Raw genomic sequence first — 18,631 nt, forward strand, 5'->3', positions numbered from 1 at the left:
CTTCCTCCTGCAGCCTCAGTCCCTCACCCACCACTGGGGCTGGAAACAGATTTCTGATTAAGTGACACAACGAAAATTGACATCAGTTTATTTTACAAGAAAGCTGTAGAAAAGTGACAATTCTCCCTCTTTACCTAGCAGAGCTGAACCTTCTCTGCAGAACTCAGCTACCACATGCAGGAGAAATGCCAGAAAGACCGAGGTAGGCTTTGAACGGATGGAGAGATGCTGCAACTGAAGTTAAAACAAAACTTTTAGAGTGGTCCTTATTTCCACTGTCATGTGCTTGCATCCAGTCTCCTACCAACACAAGACAGCTCCAGTCCAGCACCAAATACAAGGTCTGTGTTAAAAAGGCTGTTTTGCAGCTGGGATAATGTAAAGTTCCCAACTGTTCTGGCTCCAAACTTCAGCTGAGCAGCTTTTTCCGTGAGTATGTCCTGCAAAAGGAACGCTTCCTGGAAGCCACGACATGGAATGGAGACAGCTCCTGGTTGACAGTACTTTGGAAGGCATCGGATTCCTCTTCTACAAAATAGAAAGAAGAAATTAAATCCACAGTTTGCCAAAGTTTACTGGTGACTCCAAGAAGCCAAATACCAACTGGAAACAAGAACAACAGTTCCTGCTCCGCTTCCTGCTAAGCTACTCTTCCTTCATTGCTCCCTCCCCTCCCTTCCAAACTTCCCAGTTCATGCCAAGTTTCTTGGAAATGTGTGAGATGGGACACTGAATACAGAAGTGCCCACAGGGTTTCTGCCCAAAGACCAATCCTTAGCACAGTTTGCTTTTGGTGTCATTTAGTGGCAGACAAGCAGAGAGCACATCTGGTCTGCTCAAGCCCAGCCTTTCCCTGCAGCACAGGCAGTTACCTTGAACGTGTCTTCTCCGAGAGGGGGGTGTGTGTCCCTGGCAGAGCAGAGGAGAGCGGGTCAGTGCTAGCAGGCTGCTAGCAGACAGCGTGTTCTTCACCGTTGGAGTTGAGCCTGGAAAAGCAGAGGGAGATGCTGCAGCAAACCGGCAACTCCAGAGCAAGTGGGAGAATCCAACTCCTCTCCTTCCCTGTTCCCAGCTAAATTCTTTCCCCTCTCTACTCTTTTGGCATTTGTCAAGTATTTTCAGTAATGGACTCATTAATCAAGAGTTCATCTGCTTGGTTTTTTCCCCACTAAGCTGTGGCAAACAGGATACAACTAACAGAGGGATCCCGTTAGTATCAGGATGATACACAGCAGGAGCACGCGGCTTGTTTTCTACCCATTCCTCTCCAGCAGCCTTCCTCCTGCAGCCTCAGTCCCTCACCCACCACTGGGGCTGGAAACAGATTTCTGATTAAGTGACACAACGAAAATTGACATCAGTTTATTTTACAAGAAAGCTGTAGAAAAGTGACAATTCTCCCTCTTTACCTAGCAGAGCTGAACCTTCTCTGCAGAACTCAGCTACCACATGCAGGAGAAATGCCAGAAAGACCGAGGTAGGCTTTGAACGGATGGAGAGATGCTGCAACTGAAGTTAAAACAAAACTTTTAGAGTGGTCCTTATTTCCACTGTCATGTGCTTGCATCCAGTCTCCTACCAACACAAGACAGCTCCAGTCCAGCACCAAATACAAGGTCTGTGTTAAAAAGGCTGTTTTGCAGCTGGGATAATGTAAAGTTCCCAACTGTTCTGGCTCCAAACTTCAGCTGAGCAGCTTTTTCCGTGAGTATGTCCTGCAAAAGGAACGCTTCCTGGAAGCCACGACATGGAATGGAGACAGCTCCTGGTTGACAGTACTTTGGAAGGCATCGGATTCCTCTTCTACAAAATAGAAAGAAGAAATTAAATCCACAGTTTGCCAAAGTTTACTGGTGACTCCAAGAAGCCAAATACCTACTGGAAACAAGAACAACAATAAGCTCCGCTTCCTGCTAAGCTACTCTTCCTTCATTGCTCCCTCCCCTCCCTTCCAAACTTCCCAGTTCATGCCAAGTTTCTTGGAAATGTGTGAGATGGGACACTGAATACAGAAGTGCCCACAGGGTTTCTGCCCAAAGACCAATCCTTAGCACAGTTTGCTTTTGGTGTCATTTAGTGGCAGACAAGCAGAGAGCACATCTGGTCTGCTCAAGCCCAGCCTTTCCCTGCAGCACAGGCAGTTACCTTGAACGTGTCTTCTCCGAGAGGGGGGTGTGTGTCCCTGGCAGAGCAGAGGAGAGCGGGTCAGTGCTAGCAGGCTGCTAGCAGACAGCGTGTTCTTCACCGTTGGAGTTGAGCCTGGAAAAGCAGAGGGAGATGCTGCAGCAAACCGGCAACTCCAGAGCGCTCTCAGGTAAATCTCAGCCACAGCCTTTATTCCACCTCAAAACTTTCATCAAGTGATACTTTTGAGTTTATCTGAAACAAATCTAGGCTGGCACAGTGGGTTTCTAGCAGCAAGAAATGTAAAGGGTGGTCTGGAATTAGCTCTTAGCACATTTAATTTTCTTAGATGGCTTAGTAGAAAAGCACTTCACTCGTATTAAACATAGTTACTCTTCAGTTAACTCATGTATCCTGGAAGAAAACTGTTACAACCATGATGGTCTGCAAATACAAAAATAAGGTCTGTAGGAACAGCAAGTCTCTTACAGGACCAGCTTAAGGCTAAATACTGCTATTATTTCATGTCCCGAATATGGACTAACGTTGCTTTAAAGTTTGCCCATTTTTCTCACTGATACCTGTTGAATGAGTAAAACAGTGCCCCTGTATAGAAACCTTTCCTTGCAAGAGGTAACAAACACTGAAGCTTTGGGATATGCAATGACAATAGAACATCTGCCAAGTTCTCTGTAACATGTAATTTCTAGAACAATACTGGATTTAGTATTTGAAATTCACAAGGCCTTGGATACAGAGCTGAAACAGCCTGTTTCACTAAGGTCAGCTGGATCATTTGTACCCACAGCAAAAGCAAAAAGGTAAAAATTAAATACCTACTGATGCAACATTACTGCTACCAAGGCAATCATTTCTGATACCCACTTTCAATGGGTCCACCAGCACAAGCAGATAGAAGAACTGGAGCACCAATAAATAGTAACATCCATAGGACTAACCTCCCAAGGCTCCAGTCTGTACTGAAGCAGCCAAGCTTCAGGTGTCAGTGCTAGATGCTGGGCAGAAACAGCTAGTGGCACCAACACAAACCCAAATAAATCACCAGTTAGATGCATTTGAGATCCTCCTTCCCCAGGTTCTCAAATTTCCCTTTTCATTCCTCCAGCCTCCTGCTCTTCCCTATTTCTCTGATTTCTCTCCCATTATTAATACTCCATTGATGAACTCCTCACATCCAGTCTGCCTCTCCATAGAATTAACTTCCATGTCATTTACAACCCACTCTCCCCCTCCACCTCATTCTCTCTCACACTGTCAGACAGAAAGCAACTGCGTTTTGGTTTTGTCTACCCCACATTTTTAACCACTTCTGAATTTCAATAGAGCATCACTCGTGCTGCTTAATTACCTGACAAAAGGAAGACATCGTCATCCCCTACACAGCTGTGCCGCTCAGGAGTTACGAGCACACAGGCTCCTGGTTTCTCAGGAAGTACAGAGTCAGTCCTTGATCTGCTTCTGTTCCCCTCATCTGTGGAAAAGCCCGCAAGACCCAAGTTGCACCTATCAGTGCAAGATCTCTTGGCACCACAATTCTCCTTTTCTGGCGACAGATACGCAATGACCCGCTTCCGAGATTTCAGGCCAAAAGTTCCAATGGCAGAGTCCTCATCAGCCCTGGGTTCAGAGTCACTAGGAGATGCCTGGTCCTGGAGCCTGCAAATCCCTTCCAGTTCAAATTCCCCAAGAGCATTTGTGACTTTGTTGCTACAGTGCTCCAAGATCTTCATCTCTCCTTCTCTGCCTGTTGACAATCTCTTCTGTTCATCAGCATTCTTCTCACTTTGACCACAGCCAGCGTTAGCGGCACTACCTGCTGCTCTCTTTCTCCGAGGCCAATCATTGATAGCATCAGGGGTAGTCTTCCCCTTCTGCTTGGGGGAAGGTGTCCAGGGAACTCCTGCTTCTAAGGGGGACGGGGAGGTGGCGTTAGAGGCACAGCTCGTTGGGGTGTATGACTGGCATATGTAGGTCTGTCCTCCAGCTTTCCCAGGTGTACTGTGGAAAGAGCGAAAGCAGGAGGGTGAAACACAGGCAGCTGCTTGTTTTCCGGGGTGTTTGCTACACCAGGTCATAGCAAGATCACCAAAGGGGCTTTCTCCTCCCTTGGGTTTGCTGCCACTTGCTTCGGGTTGAGCTTCCAACGATGAGCAAGAGCCAATTTTCTTAATGCGAAGTTTGGGCAGGCCCGAAGCTTGCATTTCAAGTTCAACTTCATAAGTTGGTGAGCTAGCAGAAGGCGCTTTGCAACGACTTTTAGGAGTAGAGAACTTGGCTAGAAGTTGAGGATTTCCCATCCGTGCTTCAGCCTCCCGCTGCCTCCTGTCTGCAGTGCAGCGTAAGGAATAGGCAGGAGCAGCCTTTGGCATAGGAGGTGAAGTGTTCAGGGCAGATCTGGAGTGTCTCTTCAGACTTGGAGCCTTCAGCCCTGTATATTCGTCTCTTAGCAGGGTTCTTGGTTCCAAGTCATCACTAACTGTTTGAGAACCACTTAGGAAGGACTCACAGGTGTTTGCACTGGAGTTTCCTTCCTTAACCAATTGCTCACACTCTGTCTCAGCATTCTCTGCATGTACCTGTCCTCCAGCAGAAGGCTCTGGAGACAAACGCTTTTCCAAGTTTTCTGAGCCCTCCTCAAAAGTCTGAGGAGACTTTTGAGACGCTACATCCATCTGCTCATTTTTCTCCACAACAGGGGTACATTCAATAACTTGGGACTGACAGAACTGGAGGCTTTCTACAGAAGAGTTAGGACCACTGTCATGATGATTGTCCTTATTTTTAGAAGGTGTTGTATGTGCAAATGTGAGGTTCTCTCCTTCAGAATTTTGTTCACATTTGGCCTGCTCGGATGCACAAAGCAGGGACCTCTGCGAAGTACCAGTAATAACTGGAGATTTTGGAAAAGATGGTTTAGATGCATCGAGTTCCCAGTCACAGTCCCTGGGCTGTGTGTGGGAAGGGGAGCAGATTGCCACAGTGTTTGTGGAACTTTCATGGAGAGGAGAACTGAAGGGAGGCTCTAGCCTCACAGCGAGAGGAGATAGTTCTGCACTCACTGGGCTGGTACATAGTTGTGAACCTGGATCTTCAGGTTTCCTGGGAGTACTTTTGGTTGCTGGAGATAACAGATCTGACTGCACCTGCATTTCCTTTGGGAGGAATTCCCTCCAAGTACCAACTGGAGAGGCTAAGTTTGAGTGGTATCTCAAGGAGCGTCTTGGAGTTTGCAGTTGTGTAAAACATCTTTCCTGGAGGGCAGAGGGGGAAGCAGCAGCTGGATTGGAATCTGTCAGAGGTAGTAACGAGCCACTGAGTGCTGCAAACTCTTCACGTTCTGGTATTTGTAAGCCAGCCTCTTTACATGGAGGGGAAAGTCCTTCTTCTGGAGAACAATCCTTAGAAGTTACTTGCGGTGAGCGAGCCCCCTTACTTTCAGTTAACGCAGATGATGACTTGGCCCTTTGTACAGGATGAGAAAAGTACTTTCCCAAACACTTTGCTACAGTCTGTTTAGCAACTGGGCTTTTGCCAGGAGTCTTCTCTAGCTTCTGTGGTGTCCTGTGGAGAATGCGAGGTGATCTCCTTGGTAGCTTACTGGCAGAATTCAGTGGCTTCTGGGCAGATTTATTAGGTGTTTTTCTAGGAGTCTGCAGGAGGGAAAAAATAAATTAAAAAATCATGCTTGATCTATTCCAGCCCCCCTTGATATTTACTTCTTAAGATTTAGAACACAGAAGACAGTTGATTAGACTTAATGAAAACACTAATTGTGAGATGTGTAGGTCTCACTAAATATGAAGAGAAAAAGGGGATGGGAAGAAAGAGAAAGAGGTGTTTCTACCTGACAGACAGTCAGCTCCTCTAAGGGTAAGGAATCTTTTCTTGTTCTCCGCCTTCCAGGTGAATGCTTCACTGCAGGACTACACGTGTCAATGACTGCACCAAAGAAAAACCTCTTGGGAGTCTGGACAGTGGGGGTCTCTGAATGCCACTTAACGCCTAAGAAGTGGAAAAGTACAATTTAACTAACACCAAGTAACCTGCCATGAACAATTGTCTCAATCACTTCAGATGTATGGACAAGTAGAATACAAAGCCTATAGCACCGGCATGTTCTTTTCTAGCCAAATGTTAAAACTTCACCAGAATGATTGTTATTTCCCAATATGAAACTAATATCCATCTGTAGAAAGAGTGCTCTAGTGGAAAAAAAAAAAGTACAAAATAGCTCAGCCTCTTATTCTATTTATAGCCTGTAGCTTAAGAAAGTTCTGGTTCATGACTAAGGATTCTAGCAAGTACAATATAAAGAACTAAATGTCACCATTTATAGCTGATAATCCTACTGAGAAAGCCAGCAAAGATCCCATCAGTCATTGCTTTATGCTGCCAGAGTAGACTAAAAGTAAGCTTTAGGATTTCTGCCCCATATTTTACAAGGATTTCACTGCATTTAAGGAATGCAGACTGACAATCAGCGGTATTCTGTTAGATGGGCCTGACTAGTTTCTTAAGCTTGCAGTGTATTCATCAGAAATAGCTGCCTTACCAGCCTCCAAACTCAGATTCCCAATTCAAAAATAATTACAGGGGATGAATTTCTGTCTACAGAAGATATTACACGATAGCTCTTAGCTTCTTAGTCTCTTGTAGAGCCAAATCAAATCAAACAGAGCTGTCCACGCCAGCTTTTCAGATCAGCAACATCAGCCTGCCCATTCAGTACCTTCTACATCCTGCAGGGAACAGCTCTCCTCTTGTCCCTGATGGACTTGCTGTGAATTCTGTGAGATGGGTTGTGTAGTGGAATAAAAAACGTCAGAGCAGGTCCTTTTCAAAGACAGCTGTTTGATGCGTGGGCTTCTTCTCAAACTTGCTTCTGAAAAGGTAAGGATATTGGAGATTGAGCCTTCTTTCCCCCTCAACAATGGGGACATCTTCAGGAGCAGTTTGTAACTGAAAAGAGCACACTCTAAGAAAAAACTTCCATACAGCTAATATCTCATGTAGGGAGGCAAGCATCAGAAGAAGAAAGCTTCAGCTTGGGGATTTTGAATATTAATGCATAGAAGTCTCCTTCCAAATGATGATGCCCCCTCCTCTCTAGCAATTACACAGGAAGGAATGATAGAAAAGACATGTTCAGTTCAAGTTACATCCAGGTTAAATGATTAGTTAATTCTCTTGTCTTTTTACTAGTGATTTCATCTTCCTGCTTGCCCAAACATGCTGTTTTCTTCTTCCTTCCTGGGGATAAGAAACAGCAGTAGCCAACATAGCACAGAGACAACCCACAGAGCCAGGTGGCAATCTGTTACAGTAGAAATCAGGGCAGCATAAGGGTCACAGCACATGAAGTTACACTGAAAGAAAACCCTGCATGTGCTGATTTGACGATAATTAAAGCAGCCCAGAATCTTGTTCACCCTCAAAGTCTTTCATGTATTTTCATTTAAAAGAGTAACTATCTACCTTTCTTTCTTTCTTAAACTTCTACTGTATAGGGCTGTCAAAGCAGCAAGCAGTTCTATCAGAGGAGGCTGTGCTCCACCAAAAGAACAGTACAATAGTTTTGTACTGACTATTCATGAGTTATCTAAATTGAACATGCTTGTCTTATGAGCTACAACACAGCAAAACCAGCTTTAATCAAAAAAAACAGTGCTTACCATTTATGGCCTTCTCTGGAGATTCTTCTACAACACCAGTTTCACAACCTGGATCAGAAGACCTTGAGAAACAGCAGACATTTTTGGACTTAGCATGCAGTTCACATTTACAAAAACACAACTTCCCACATAGACTGAAAAGCAGTGCTCTGTTCTACAACAATATACTGCTTTGTGGGTTACTCTAAGATACCTCTAAGAAGATACCTGGCTCTTGTGCTCGCAGCCATTAATTAGACATCCAATACTTACTGAAGAAATTCAGAAAGAGCTTACTCACCTTCCTTTGATCTGCTTATGTAGCAGCCTCCTGGAGACCTGCTTATGTAGTGGTGTTTCTGCAACTCTCTTGGTCAGTAACTTGCGATGATCTAAAAATCAAGAGTGATAACATCACACAATCACAAAGCAGTTAAGGCAAATAAATAAATTCAATTTCGTATAGGCTTGTTTAAGATGGCAACCAACATAAAATCGTTGTGCATCCTTCTCCCAGCACATGTCCAACTGGCAGTAAGACCACATCCTACCTTTAGTGCCTTCATCAGTGCATTTGTATTTTAATCCTTCCACAGCTCTGGACTTCTTTTACAAGTTTGCATCATTTGTGTTATTCCAACAATAAGCTACAAGCAGATGCCACAGCAGAAAAAGCAGCCAGTCAGTGTCCCAGATGGAGCAACATTAAGCTAGCTACAAAGTTTCAGCTGAAGCACATGCTGGTTCACAGAACACACGTGGGATTTAATTTTAAGTATTTTGGTAGCTAGCTATTCTGTTTCCAGATACAAGAGTTCACTTGTGTCATCCTTTTCAGGACAGAGAAGACAGAAATAATTGCAAGATTGAAGGAAGAATAGAAAGGCTTTCTTTTCAGGATACATGATATAAGTTTTCTGCATGTGAGCACCCCCAGAATACAGTGGTTATTTTTTCCTCAACGTTTTTGCAGAATTCAGCAAAGCTTCCTTCAGATTTCTAGCCTGCTTCAGCATAATTGCATCACAGCTCGCTAAAATATTCAGGGAGAACATGTGCTGAAGATGCACCTTTCCGTGGAAAAGCTAAAAGTCAATATACCTTGCGTGGCTTCTTTCTGCAACAAAGGCATCTGTTGAGACTTCTCAGCAGCACGGTGAGAACGCAAGTTCTCCTGAAACAAAAAAAAGAGATCAGCCTCACTGGCAATTTAATGTTATGTTTAACTATGACAAATATTAACTGTACCCTCTAAACCACACACTATTTCAATTTCTCCTTCAAACTGATTTTCACCTCCGTACAGCTGATACAGGGCACACTTACTAAGTGAACACAGAGCAAGAGTTTTTGCACCCAAGTGTCAATTCATGACGCTGCTGCAGCCCTGCAGAAGCAACACACACACAATTGTTTTAGAAGAGTTTTACCTTTCTGGTGGGATTCTTGGCTATCTTGGGAATCTCAATTTGACGCAAGTTCTGCGATGCTTCTGTCATGCTCCTGTGTCTGGCTAATACATTATTCCTTTAGAAAATATGTAAAAATGAAGTTAAAATAAGAGCAGAAGCACAGTTACCAACCTAATGACAATTAAGCTTAGGTTTGATGCTAGCGATAGGAAGTCTTTAACTAAATTCAGGCTGCAAATTGCATTGGTACCTCAAGTTACAATGCTGAAAGGTGATTTGCAATGTAAGTAGCTATACCCAACTTTAAGGTTGGTATTAAAACTCATTTCACGATTTGCTAAAAACGTACACAGGATCCCCAACATAGAGGTCAAGAGTAAATCAGTTTTAACCTTAACAATAGAAGGCCACCTACTGCACAGTAGAACGTCTTCTTCCTCTCATGGAAAATGCTTATTAACTCCTTGTCCATGAGACAAATAATCAAGACTATACTTCCACAAAGTCAACAATGGTAAGTTAAAAATGAAAAATGGGAGCCCTTAGTATTTCTCTCTGAGGCTTGCAAAGCTATCAGCAGGTGTCAGCTTGCCCCAACTAATTCTCCAGCAACAGAAACAAAGATGACTGAGCTGTATCTTAAATGATTCCTCAGCCACAGCCCGGGCTGCAATTTGAAATTACCACCTTCTCTTTTTGGCAGATCTGGTGCGCAGCTCCTCCAGCCGATCACTCTCGGTGGGTAGGCAAAGAGTGCTGGGAGTTAAGGCAGATGATAAAGATGGTGGAAGGCTCGGAGATTTGCTATCCAGCGTCACAGAATCATCACTGAAGAAGTCTGAAGGCAGAACAGATGCCAGCTTCGGGGGTATTTGTACACCGAGACTGTAATAAATATCTCCAAGGGTCTTCGGTATAGAATTCATATACCTAGAGCATCAGAGAGAACCCACATCAAATATAATCTCCCACAAAACTGCCAGTGTTTCAATACCATTGTTCTTAAAAGTCAATCAAAAAGCCAACTGTTTTTCCCATTAGTTTACTTGCTTATCAGCTACTTTTTCTTTAATCAAGGTATAAGGGTAACAAACAGAACATGTCTAAGCTTCTGAAAATTACAAAGCAGCAGTAAATCAAAGCTATAGATTGCTGTTTACCCAAAGAAGATGCCCAACCAAAACCACAGTCCCCTAAAGAACTTACAATTCTAATATTTCCTCTAGAAACTTTGTAAGATACCCTGGGTCTTCAGTCAGACATAAAATGCGCAGCATATCTGTCATCTGGAAGAGAAAGTCAGGTGGGAAAACAGATTAAGTTATGACACTTGCAACACTGGATTTTTTTAGCAGATAACATAGTAAGTTACAGTAAAAATCAAGGGAAAACTAGAGGTTCCAGGTTTGCATTTCTCAATTTACTTGCCTCTTCTAACAGCTGCTCCATTTCGTCCGTGTTGCTCTGCAGTGAAGGGCACTGAAGACATAACTCAAGGCGCAAAAATACCTGAAGACAGCACCTAAGAAAAGAAGTAATCATTCACAGCCTTTTTTTTTTTCTGGAGGAAACAGCACATTTACTAAAAAGGTATGCTCAAAAAAGCATGGGAGAGGAAGTGGCTCCTTTTGACACCATAATTTGGTTAGCATTTCATTTTGGTGGCAGGGAAGATGCCTCATTTCAGATCTAGGCTGCAATGCTTATCACACAGCATATGTACATCTGCATTTAATGAAATGTTTTTACTGTGACCAGAGACTGTGACTCCTTGGATTATTTACCCCATGTAAATATTTCTCCACTTGTACAAAAAAGCCACTATTAAAAATCGCTAACCAACTCCACGGTATCTCAGAAGTTGAAGTAAACAGAGTGTCTCTTACTCTCTGACTTTGGTCTCCTTCTGCAAGCCATGCTGTTGTCTCAGCATCTTGCTGGTCTTCAGGAGATGGTTTCTGACTCTATCCACACAGGCCACCTGCAGAGACACATTAATTACAGCAAAAACTTCAAGTCTGTTCCTTGTCTGCAGGACAGGCTTTCCCCCCCACTACTCTCTTGACTCATTCTTTTGGGAACAGCTCAATTTTTCTCCTTCTCCTTCAAGGAAAAGGATTCTCTGTTTCTTTCAGTAACAAAGTCATGATGGCATGAGACATAGAAGAACTTAGAGCTTGAAATCACACAGAAGGTCATTTATGTGAATCTTCAGGTCTTCTTTAGTAACTGTAGATAAGTCTTTCACAGTATTTTATCAGTCACTCACAATTACTCACTTGAACAACTCTGGTCTCAGTGAGTTACTTTAAATTTATACACATTGTTAAAGATTGGAAGAAATACCTTGAGCTATTTCTCTCTCCTGGAGAAGTAGTAGGCCTAGATTTGCCATGTAAAACAAAGCTACAAGATGAACCTTTTTTAAAATATGGCTTGCAAGAATGTATTTTTAAGTTTTGAATAAGTGAAATTAGAATTCAAAATGAGATCAACGTAAAGGAAAAAATACATCTGTTGCAGTCTCTAGCAAAGGTGTAAACTGGTCACTGAACTGGATTTTCCTACATTCTTAAAAACTACCTACAGGTTTTCACTATTAAGCCAGCACAGGCAGAAGCAATTAGCAGTTGTGGTTTTGACTACTTGCAGCTGTGCATAAAAACTTCAGGTAAGATGAAGGAAAGGTAGCCTAAAATAGTAAAAGCTTTAATTTCCAGATCAGTAACAACCCTGCCCACATGCTCTTACCGACCTCTTTCTCTTTGGCATCTTGTGCTTTCAAGAACCTTTTGATGGCCACGATCATATTCTGGGCACACACAGATGAAAGAACTCCCTCGACAACAGCCTTCTGGTAGCTTGCAATTAGATGGGACTGCAGTTCCTCCTCAGTTTTGAAGTCTGCAAGGGAAATGTCTTCAGTTAACTAGATGACTGTTCACCACACCTTACTGATAAAACTCATTCCAGCTGAAGAGGGGAACAGAGGGGATCATCAAAAGATATTTTCTCCAGCAAAGACGAATCCAGACTACAGAACACTAACAGAAGCAGTCTCAGGTCCAGACCCATGACAAACAATAAGCTTATTTCCTAGTCAGGTTACTGTAGCAGTCAAGAAATTCCCTTTACTGATGCATAATTAGTAAATAGGATGCTTACCTCTACTTCTTTTGGTTAAAGAAAAAACATAGTTCCTTATTGCTTTTTTCAGATGGCCATAAGGCAGAAAACTTGTAGTTGTAACACTAGGTTATAAACATTTGTAGAAACTAACTGGGAGAAGGGTGGGGGAAAAATAACCAAACACTGTCCCAAGCTGAAGATACAGAAACCCAAACACTGATCTGCTCCCTAACACCCAATACTCCCTTATTATCCTTCCCTCTCCCTTCCATAAAAATGACCTCAAAAAATATCAGGACTGATAACCAAACACACACCTAGTGATATTTTAAGTGCCTTTTCCTTTTCTTCCACCTTTTCATCCAATCTTTTTGCTGAAAGCTTCTGTGGAACCTTCTCATTCACTGTTGGTGGTGCACCATCAGGTTGAAACTTCTGAGCTTTTACATTCAGTCTTGCTACGTTGAGCATCTGCAGAGATCTGGACATGGTCTTCATCTTCTGCCTGACTGGAGTTCGGGGAACCCCACCTGCAACACCACAAAAAGGGAATTTTACTGTCAGACACATTGAGGCAAGAGCTCCACCCAAGGTAGAGCTTAATTCTGAACTCTGTATTATTGTCAAGTGAGATTAGTAACCTTCTAGGGGAAAACATGGCCCAAAATGTTTGTATTTCTCCATGAAATAAATACAGGCAGCTACTTCTAAGTAAAAAAGCAGGTAAAAGCTGTTGCTCTGCATAAGAACTTATATAGGTATAATCAGAAGTTACATATATAGGAAGCAATCTTACATCACAGAAATAGAAACAACTGACAGAGAAAGACTTAGGGATACATCAGGTCAGTGTATATGCAACTGTGGTTAGCGTAGGGAAACATAATGATTAAACTCTTCTAGAAGAAACTGTTTTCTTTCTCCAAATTGTAACAAAATTGAGAGGCTGAATACCTGCTGGTAGTGGGAGCGGTCCCCGTTTCAACACCTACTGAAACAGCTCTGCATGCTGCTTTTGAACAGTTTTGTTAGTCACTGTGCAGCCTTGAATTAAAGAGCCATTTAGGTTATTCCAAAGGACAATCTTCATATTAATATGTAAATGATGCTGTCTCAAAAAAAAAAGAATCTAAGTTGTGCCACTCCTCAGGAGAGTACAGCTCCCTAGGGTTCGTGCGTTAAAAAGCCCTGCTGAGAAGCCTTTATCATCTTTAATTGACAATGCACATCTAATCCCCAAGTATACATACGTCTTTTTTTGTTATTTCCTGGTCCAGCTGCAGCAGATGTTTCACTGAATTTTCTCTGGTACAGCTCAGATAGACTTTCAGAGAGTTCTGCTTCACACTGCTCTGCATCATCCTTCCCATTCACACAAGGAACCTGCAGGAGCCTATATAAAAAGAACCATTCACTATAGTTCTTAAAAAAGACAGGAGTGGGAGGCATCCCTCTTGTTCCCAGTGGACAGGAACCAGGATTTGCCAGCCCACAGCAATATAGTGCAAGTAACACATGCTAATACTCTTCCAATGCCTACTCTCTAAAACTCTACTTAAAAGATATAAGAAACACAAACCACCCTTTTAAAAGCATTGCACCAAGTTGGAAACAAGCACAACAGCAGTTGCCTGATGTAAAATGGATATGCCACTGACCCATAGCACAAAGACACTCGTACTGCTTTGTGGCACCTAAGCTATCCTGCATTAGGCTCTCGTTGTTGTTTCACTCAGCAAGCTCTTTGAAGAAAGCAGGTTTCTTCGTTCTTACTAAATACCAACTGTGATAACACAACTACTATCTTCAGTATCTTGCAGTGGATCTTATCATACCATAAGAAGAGCTGAAGTCTGACATTTCCCCAAGTAGCTTAGGTCACCTATAGCACTCCTGAAACTATCAAGATCTTAATCCATGCAAACTGCTACCCAAACCTCCTGTTCCCAATTCCTTTTGTCTAGCCCACAGACATAATGAAGGAAAATCACAGAGTAAACTGAGCACAGAAATAAAAGCACTTAGAGGGACATTTAATTCTAGAACTCTGAGCAACACTACAGCCATGCTCCCTTAACAGCAAGCCGAAATCCCTGATTATTACTCAGAAACACGTTGCAGAAGAATACCTGAACGACTCCATCAGATCTGAGCTTGCTCCACACACATTTGATGAAGGATACCATGCTTCAAGGACTGAAGGATGCCAGCCACCTGTATGGGACAGTTCCCGTTGGACCCACTCTGCCATCAGAGCTTCTTCTTCTGTGAGCAGACACACACACACAAATAATTAGATGGAAACTAAATGAAGTGGCAGAAGGTCCCAGCCTTCACAGGGGGTCTAAAGCAGAGGTTTCCAAACTTGTGCTCCTTGTGGGGCAATTTAATAGCTAATGTGTCAGGCAGGAAGACTCATTACAACACGAATCAGGCACGGAAAAGCAGCCTCTGTGCAGCCACACCCAGGCAGGGATGGCCTACGTGACACATTCTAGGAAACCTCCTTCTAAAAACTTGTCCCCGAGCACAAGTAGCTTTGTTTTATCTACAAGGTAACAGAAACTAATGCTCTGTCAATAAAACAGAAAAGTACACCAGTGCAGATTTCTGCACCGCAAGACCTGAACCACAGAAGACAAAATTAACAAGTCCAAAAAATGAGAGACTCCTCACTGGGGAAATCTTTAACTTTGGATTTTTCCACTCCAAATCAGACATAGAGGCAACCAAAAGATGGCATGTTTTGTATTTCCTGACACCTACCCATACTGGCCAGAGAATCTTCCTCCAATGTGCTCATTTTACTCAACACACTATTCACAACATCTGGGAGGTGAAGACCAGAGTCTTGGGAAGAGATCTCCACCACAGCTCCTTCAAGGTTGCACCGCTGAACTTCAGCAGCCTTCTCAGCACCAAGTACAGTCAGAACTGCAGTGCTCTCAGAAAGTGGTGATAAAACAGCAGTGCAGGGGCACCAAGTTTTAGATAAAGATACCTCAGCAACCTACATTAAAAAAAAAAAAGAGAAAAGTTTATATTATGTAGAAATACAGAAATACATAAGGAGTACAGATACTTTACAAACAGGTTATAGATTTACATGATCTAAAGAACGTTCTGAATATAGCTCCAAATGAGTCACTTGCAACAAATACCACTCTTACTGTCTTCACAACATGATAACACCGTCACCCCTTTTGTCACAGCACATTTCAGAACAGATATTCGTTTAAAGCGAAGAAAACATTTACCATGTGCAGTTCTTCAGTCACTAGACTCCTTAACAGCTGATGAAACAACAACCTGTTCTGTGCTGCCTGCTCAGCCTGTGAGCTCCGCAGTATCCAGCTCTCCGTGAGGAAGCAGCCAGCCTGCATCAGGCTCCAGCCCCTCAGGCTGCCTTTCAGGAAGATGTTGACCGGACAACGCAGTTGTCTTTGGCTCATGGTAAGGGGTTCCAGGACCACAGCACAGCTTTTCTGCTCCTTTCCTTCTGGACAAGGACAAAGTAAAGTATAAGTCCCAAAGCTTAAAAAACAGGTTTTTCATCTAGATGAAGAGACAACTTCAATACAAGAAAAATTAATTCAGAGATTAAACTGGGAATAGTTCTCCCATAAGCGTATTGCAGGACTGGTCTCCCCAAGTTGTCATGAAGGAGCTGAGTGCACAAAGGGACCACTGAAGAGGCAACACACACTTCATACTGCTCTAAAGCTAATCTACTTCCTTTCGTGTTCTTAGTTTAGTCAAATTGAAGCTGAGACAAAGCATGTCGAATAAAAGGGTGTTCATCTATATAAGGCAGAACCAGCAAAGAGCTCTTCAGACATCCAAATTTCTGAAAGCATGGAAAACTGAAGAGGCTAAATCAGAAATATGGCCTAATAGCTCTTGTATCAGGAGAGCTATTAGGCTATATTAGAACTAGGAATTCTAATTCCCAGTTCTAGAGCACACACAGGACTTCTTTTAAAACTTAGGATCTGAAATGTCTGAAATTAGTTCTACACATACTGTTCACAAAGGAAACTCAAGAACCCTGCATGAGAGATTACTATGTTATTACTATGTTACATTATTACTATGTTATGTTACATAGTTATTATTATGCACGCGTATTTCTCTATGTTTGGATTTTTTTTCATTACCAGGCATGCTGAGAAACATCGTTCCTTCTTGCTGGGGGAATATGGCTTGAAATACAGAGGGCTTTGAGAACAAGAAGTTCAAAGTCGCATCCAAGGGCAGAAGCATGGTCCAAGGCACATTCTGTGGCGCTGGGGAACTTGAGTCTCCAAGAAAGCCATGAGCAAGATCTGCCCTGTGGGGACTCAAACACTGCGCTAAGGTTTCAGAAGGTAAAATGGTGCCTCCCATCTGACGGATCAGTTCAAACATTGTCCAGTATCCAACATGATCTGGGGATTCAATCAGCTGAAATAAAATAACAGGGGTCGCAGGTTAATATTGGCAGTAAGATAACCTCAATCCAAACAGAGATTGCATGTTCTTAGAAAAACTGGCATAAGAAATGCATATGGAGCCTCTTAATGCAGTGCTTTCCAAGTGCTTTTATGGTGTTTATTTATCTTATCAGGAACCCAAAAAAGCAAATACTATTCCCACAGAATTAAGCAGCAGGGCATATTTTCAAGCGTGTATCTAGACACCTGACTTTTCAGATTGCTTATTTGCAATTCTGAATAGCTGCAACTCCCACCTAACTCAAAGCACAAGATGACCCATCATCCTGTGTACAGATAAACACTCAAGAGCTACTGAATTGCTGATTTAACTCCTTCTCCACATGGATAACTGCTATTCCAGTTTTCAGGCTCCTGCTGAACAAGATTACATGGTAGTAAATGAAGATCTTTCCCTACCACTGAAAGGCTGCAGCATAAAACTGCTCAACCTTCTTATATGAGGGGGTAGCAAATAAGACAGAATCATAGAATTGTCTTGGTTGGAAGGGACCTTTAAGATCATCAAGTCCAACCATGAGCCTAACACTGCTAAAAACACCACTGAACCATGTCCCACAGCACCACCTCTACCCGTCTTTTAAATACCTCCAGGGACAGCGACTCCACCACTTTCCTGGGCAGCCTGTTCCAATATTTGATAACCCTTCTGGTGAAGAAATTCTTCCTAGTATCCAATCTAAACCTCCCCACTAATAGATAGCCCCTTAGTACTCGCGGCTGAAGGCTGTGTGGTATAATCTCATTACCTGGGACCACTCGGCAGTGTCCACCCAGAACAGCGTGATCTTCTGGCCCGCGATGAGCTCCTGGACACTCTTGGGCAGGAGTTTCTCCGCCAGCTGCTGAGCCGTGGGGGGGTCACAAGGGGAGGAAGGGGCGTCGCTCCCCGACACGAACTGCCGCAGCTCCCTCCGCGAGTGGGGGCAAGGGGAGAAGAGGAAGATGGCGTTCACAAAGCCCTCGGGGGGCGCTTGGCTCTCCGGGGGCTCTCCGGCGGCCGGCCCCGTCCTCCGGCTCCTGCGGAGCGGCTTGGCGGGCGACGCGATCTCCGGGCGGTCCCACTGGAAGTCGAGGATGGTTTCCTTCAGGCCGTTGTGGGTGAGGGCGGCGCGGGGAGCCGGCCCGGGCAGGACGACGGCGGCGGGTCCCCGCGTCCCGAACCGCTCGGCCAGCTCCTCCTCGAAGCGGGCCCAGGCGCAGGGTCCCGGCGGGCGGAATCCGCCACCCCGCGAGGCCCCGCCGCGGCCCCCGAGGGAGTCGAAGAACCTGAAGGCCCAGCGGAGGCGGGGAAGGCCGAAGCGGCAGCCCAGGTGGTTGAGGAGCCGCAGGGCGCCGCGCTGCAGCCGCGCCCGCCGCCCCGGGCTGGCCGTGTCCAGCAGGAACACCACGCTGTGCGAGCACGACATAGCGCCCGCCCTCCCGCCGCCTCACAGCGGCCCGACAGCCACCCCCGCCGCCCGACGGGCCCCCTCAGACCGCACCCGCCGCCATCGCTCGGTACAACCGCTGGCGCCCTCGCCTTCCCGCGCCCTCATTGGCTGCCGCCGAGCGCCCGCCCCCCCAAATCCTCGCTCCCCATTGGGCCGCGGAGCGGCGCGCCTGCGCAGTGCGGCGCCCGCGCTGGCGGCGGGCACGGGAGACGCGCCGGGAGTTCGAGCGGTTCTCCCCACTGATTGGCCGGAGGGGCAGCGTGCGTGCGTGCCGGGGAGGGGGGAGCGCCGCATTCTATTGGCTAAAGGTCCGTTACGAAAGTAGAGGGGGGAGAGGCCAGCACCCGCCGCGCGCTGATTGGCCGCCG

At 44.6% G+C, this 18,631-nt stretch overlaps 1 protein-coding gene across 1 annotated transcript; it reads right to left on the reverse strand.

Moving 5' to 3' along the window:
- Positions 1-1,359: 1,359 nt before the first annotated feature.
- On the reverse strand, positions 1,360-18,248 carry TICRR (TOPBP1-interacting checkpoint and replication regulator). The gene is made up of 22 exons (XM_014944311.1): positions 17,580-18,248; positions 16,495-16,780; positions 15,595-15,836; positions 15,104-15,347; positions 14,467-14,602; positions 13,588-13,730; positions 12,655-12,867; positions 11,964-12,112; positions 11,095-11,189; positions 10,637-10,730; positions 10,415-10,494; positions 9,896-10,138; positions 9,227-9,323; positions 8,898-8,970; positions 8,348-8,392; positions 8,098-8,188; positions 7,818-7,879; positions 6,875-7,027; positions 5,990-6,147; positions 3,494-5,795; positions 2,146-2,259; positions 1,360-1,803 (listed from the first exon to the last, which is right to left on the reverse strand). The coding sequence occupies exons 1-22, from the start codon at positions 18,237-18,239 to the stop codon at positions 1,685-1,687; spliced, it is 5,799 nt and encodes a 1,932-aa protein (XP_014799797.1). The 5' UTR covers positions 18,240-18,248; the 3' UTR covers positions 1,360-1,684.
- Positions 18,249-18,631: the final 383 nt, after the last annotated feature.

Source organism: Calidris pugnax, unplaced genomic scaffold, assembly GCF_001431845.1.
Source record: "Calidris pugnax isolate Ruff unplaced genomic scaffold, ASM143184v1 scaffold70, whole genome shotgun sequence".
Taxonomy (NCBI): Eukaryota; Metazoa; Chordata; class Aves; order Charadriiformes; family Scolopacidae; genus Calidris; species Calidris pugnax.

What these genes read in the sequence shown, in the direction of transcription:
- TICRR (XM_014944311.1), bottom strand. Translation starts at nt 18,239, where the DNA reads ATGTCGTGCTCGCACAGCGTGGTGTTCCTGCTGGACACGGCCAGCCCG. An exon ending in CACTGATGAAGGCACTAAAG is followed by an intron (nt 8,189 to 8,347) that starts GTAGGATGTGGT and finishes CTTGATTTTTAG; the next exon opens with ATCATCGCAAGTTACTGACC. An exon ending in TTCCCTGCAGGATGTAGAAG is followed by an intron (nt 6,148 to 6,874) that starts GTACTGAATGGG and finishes TCCACTTCTTAG; the next exon opens with GCGTTAAGTGGCATTCAGAG.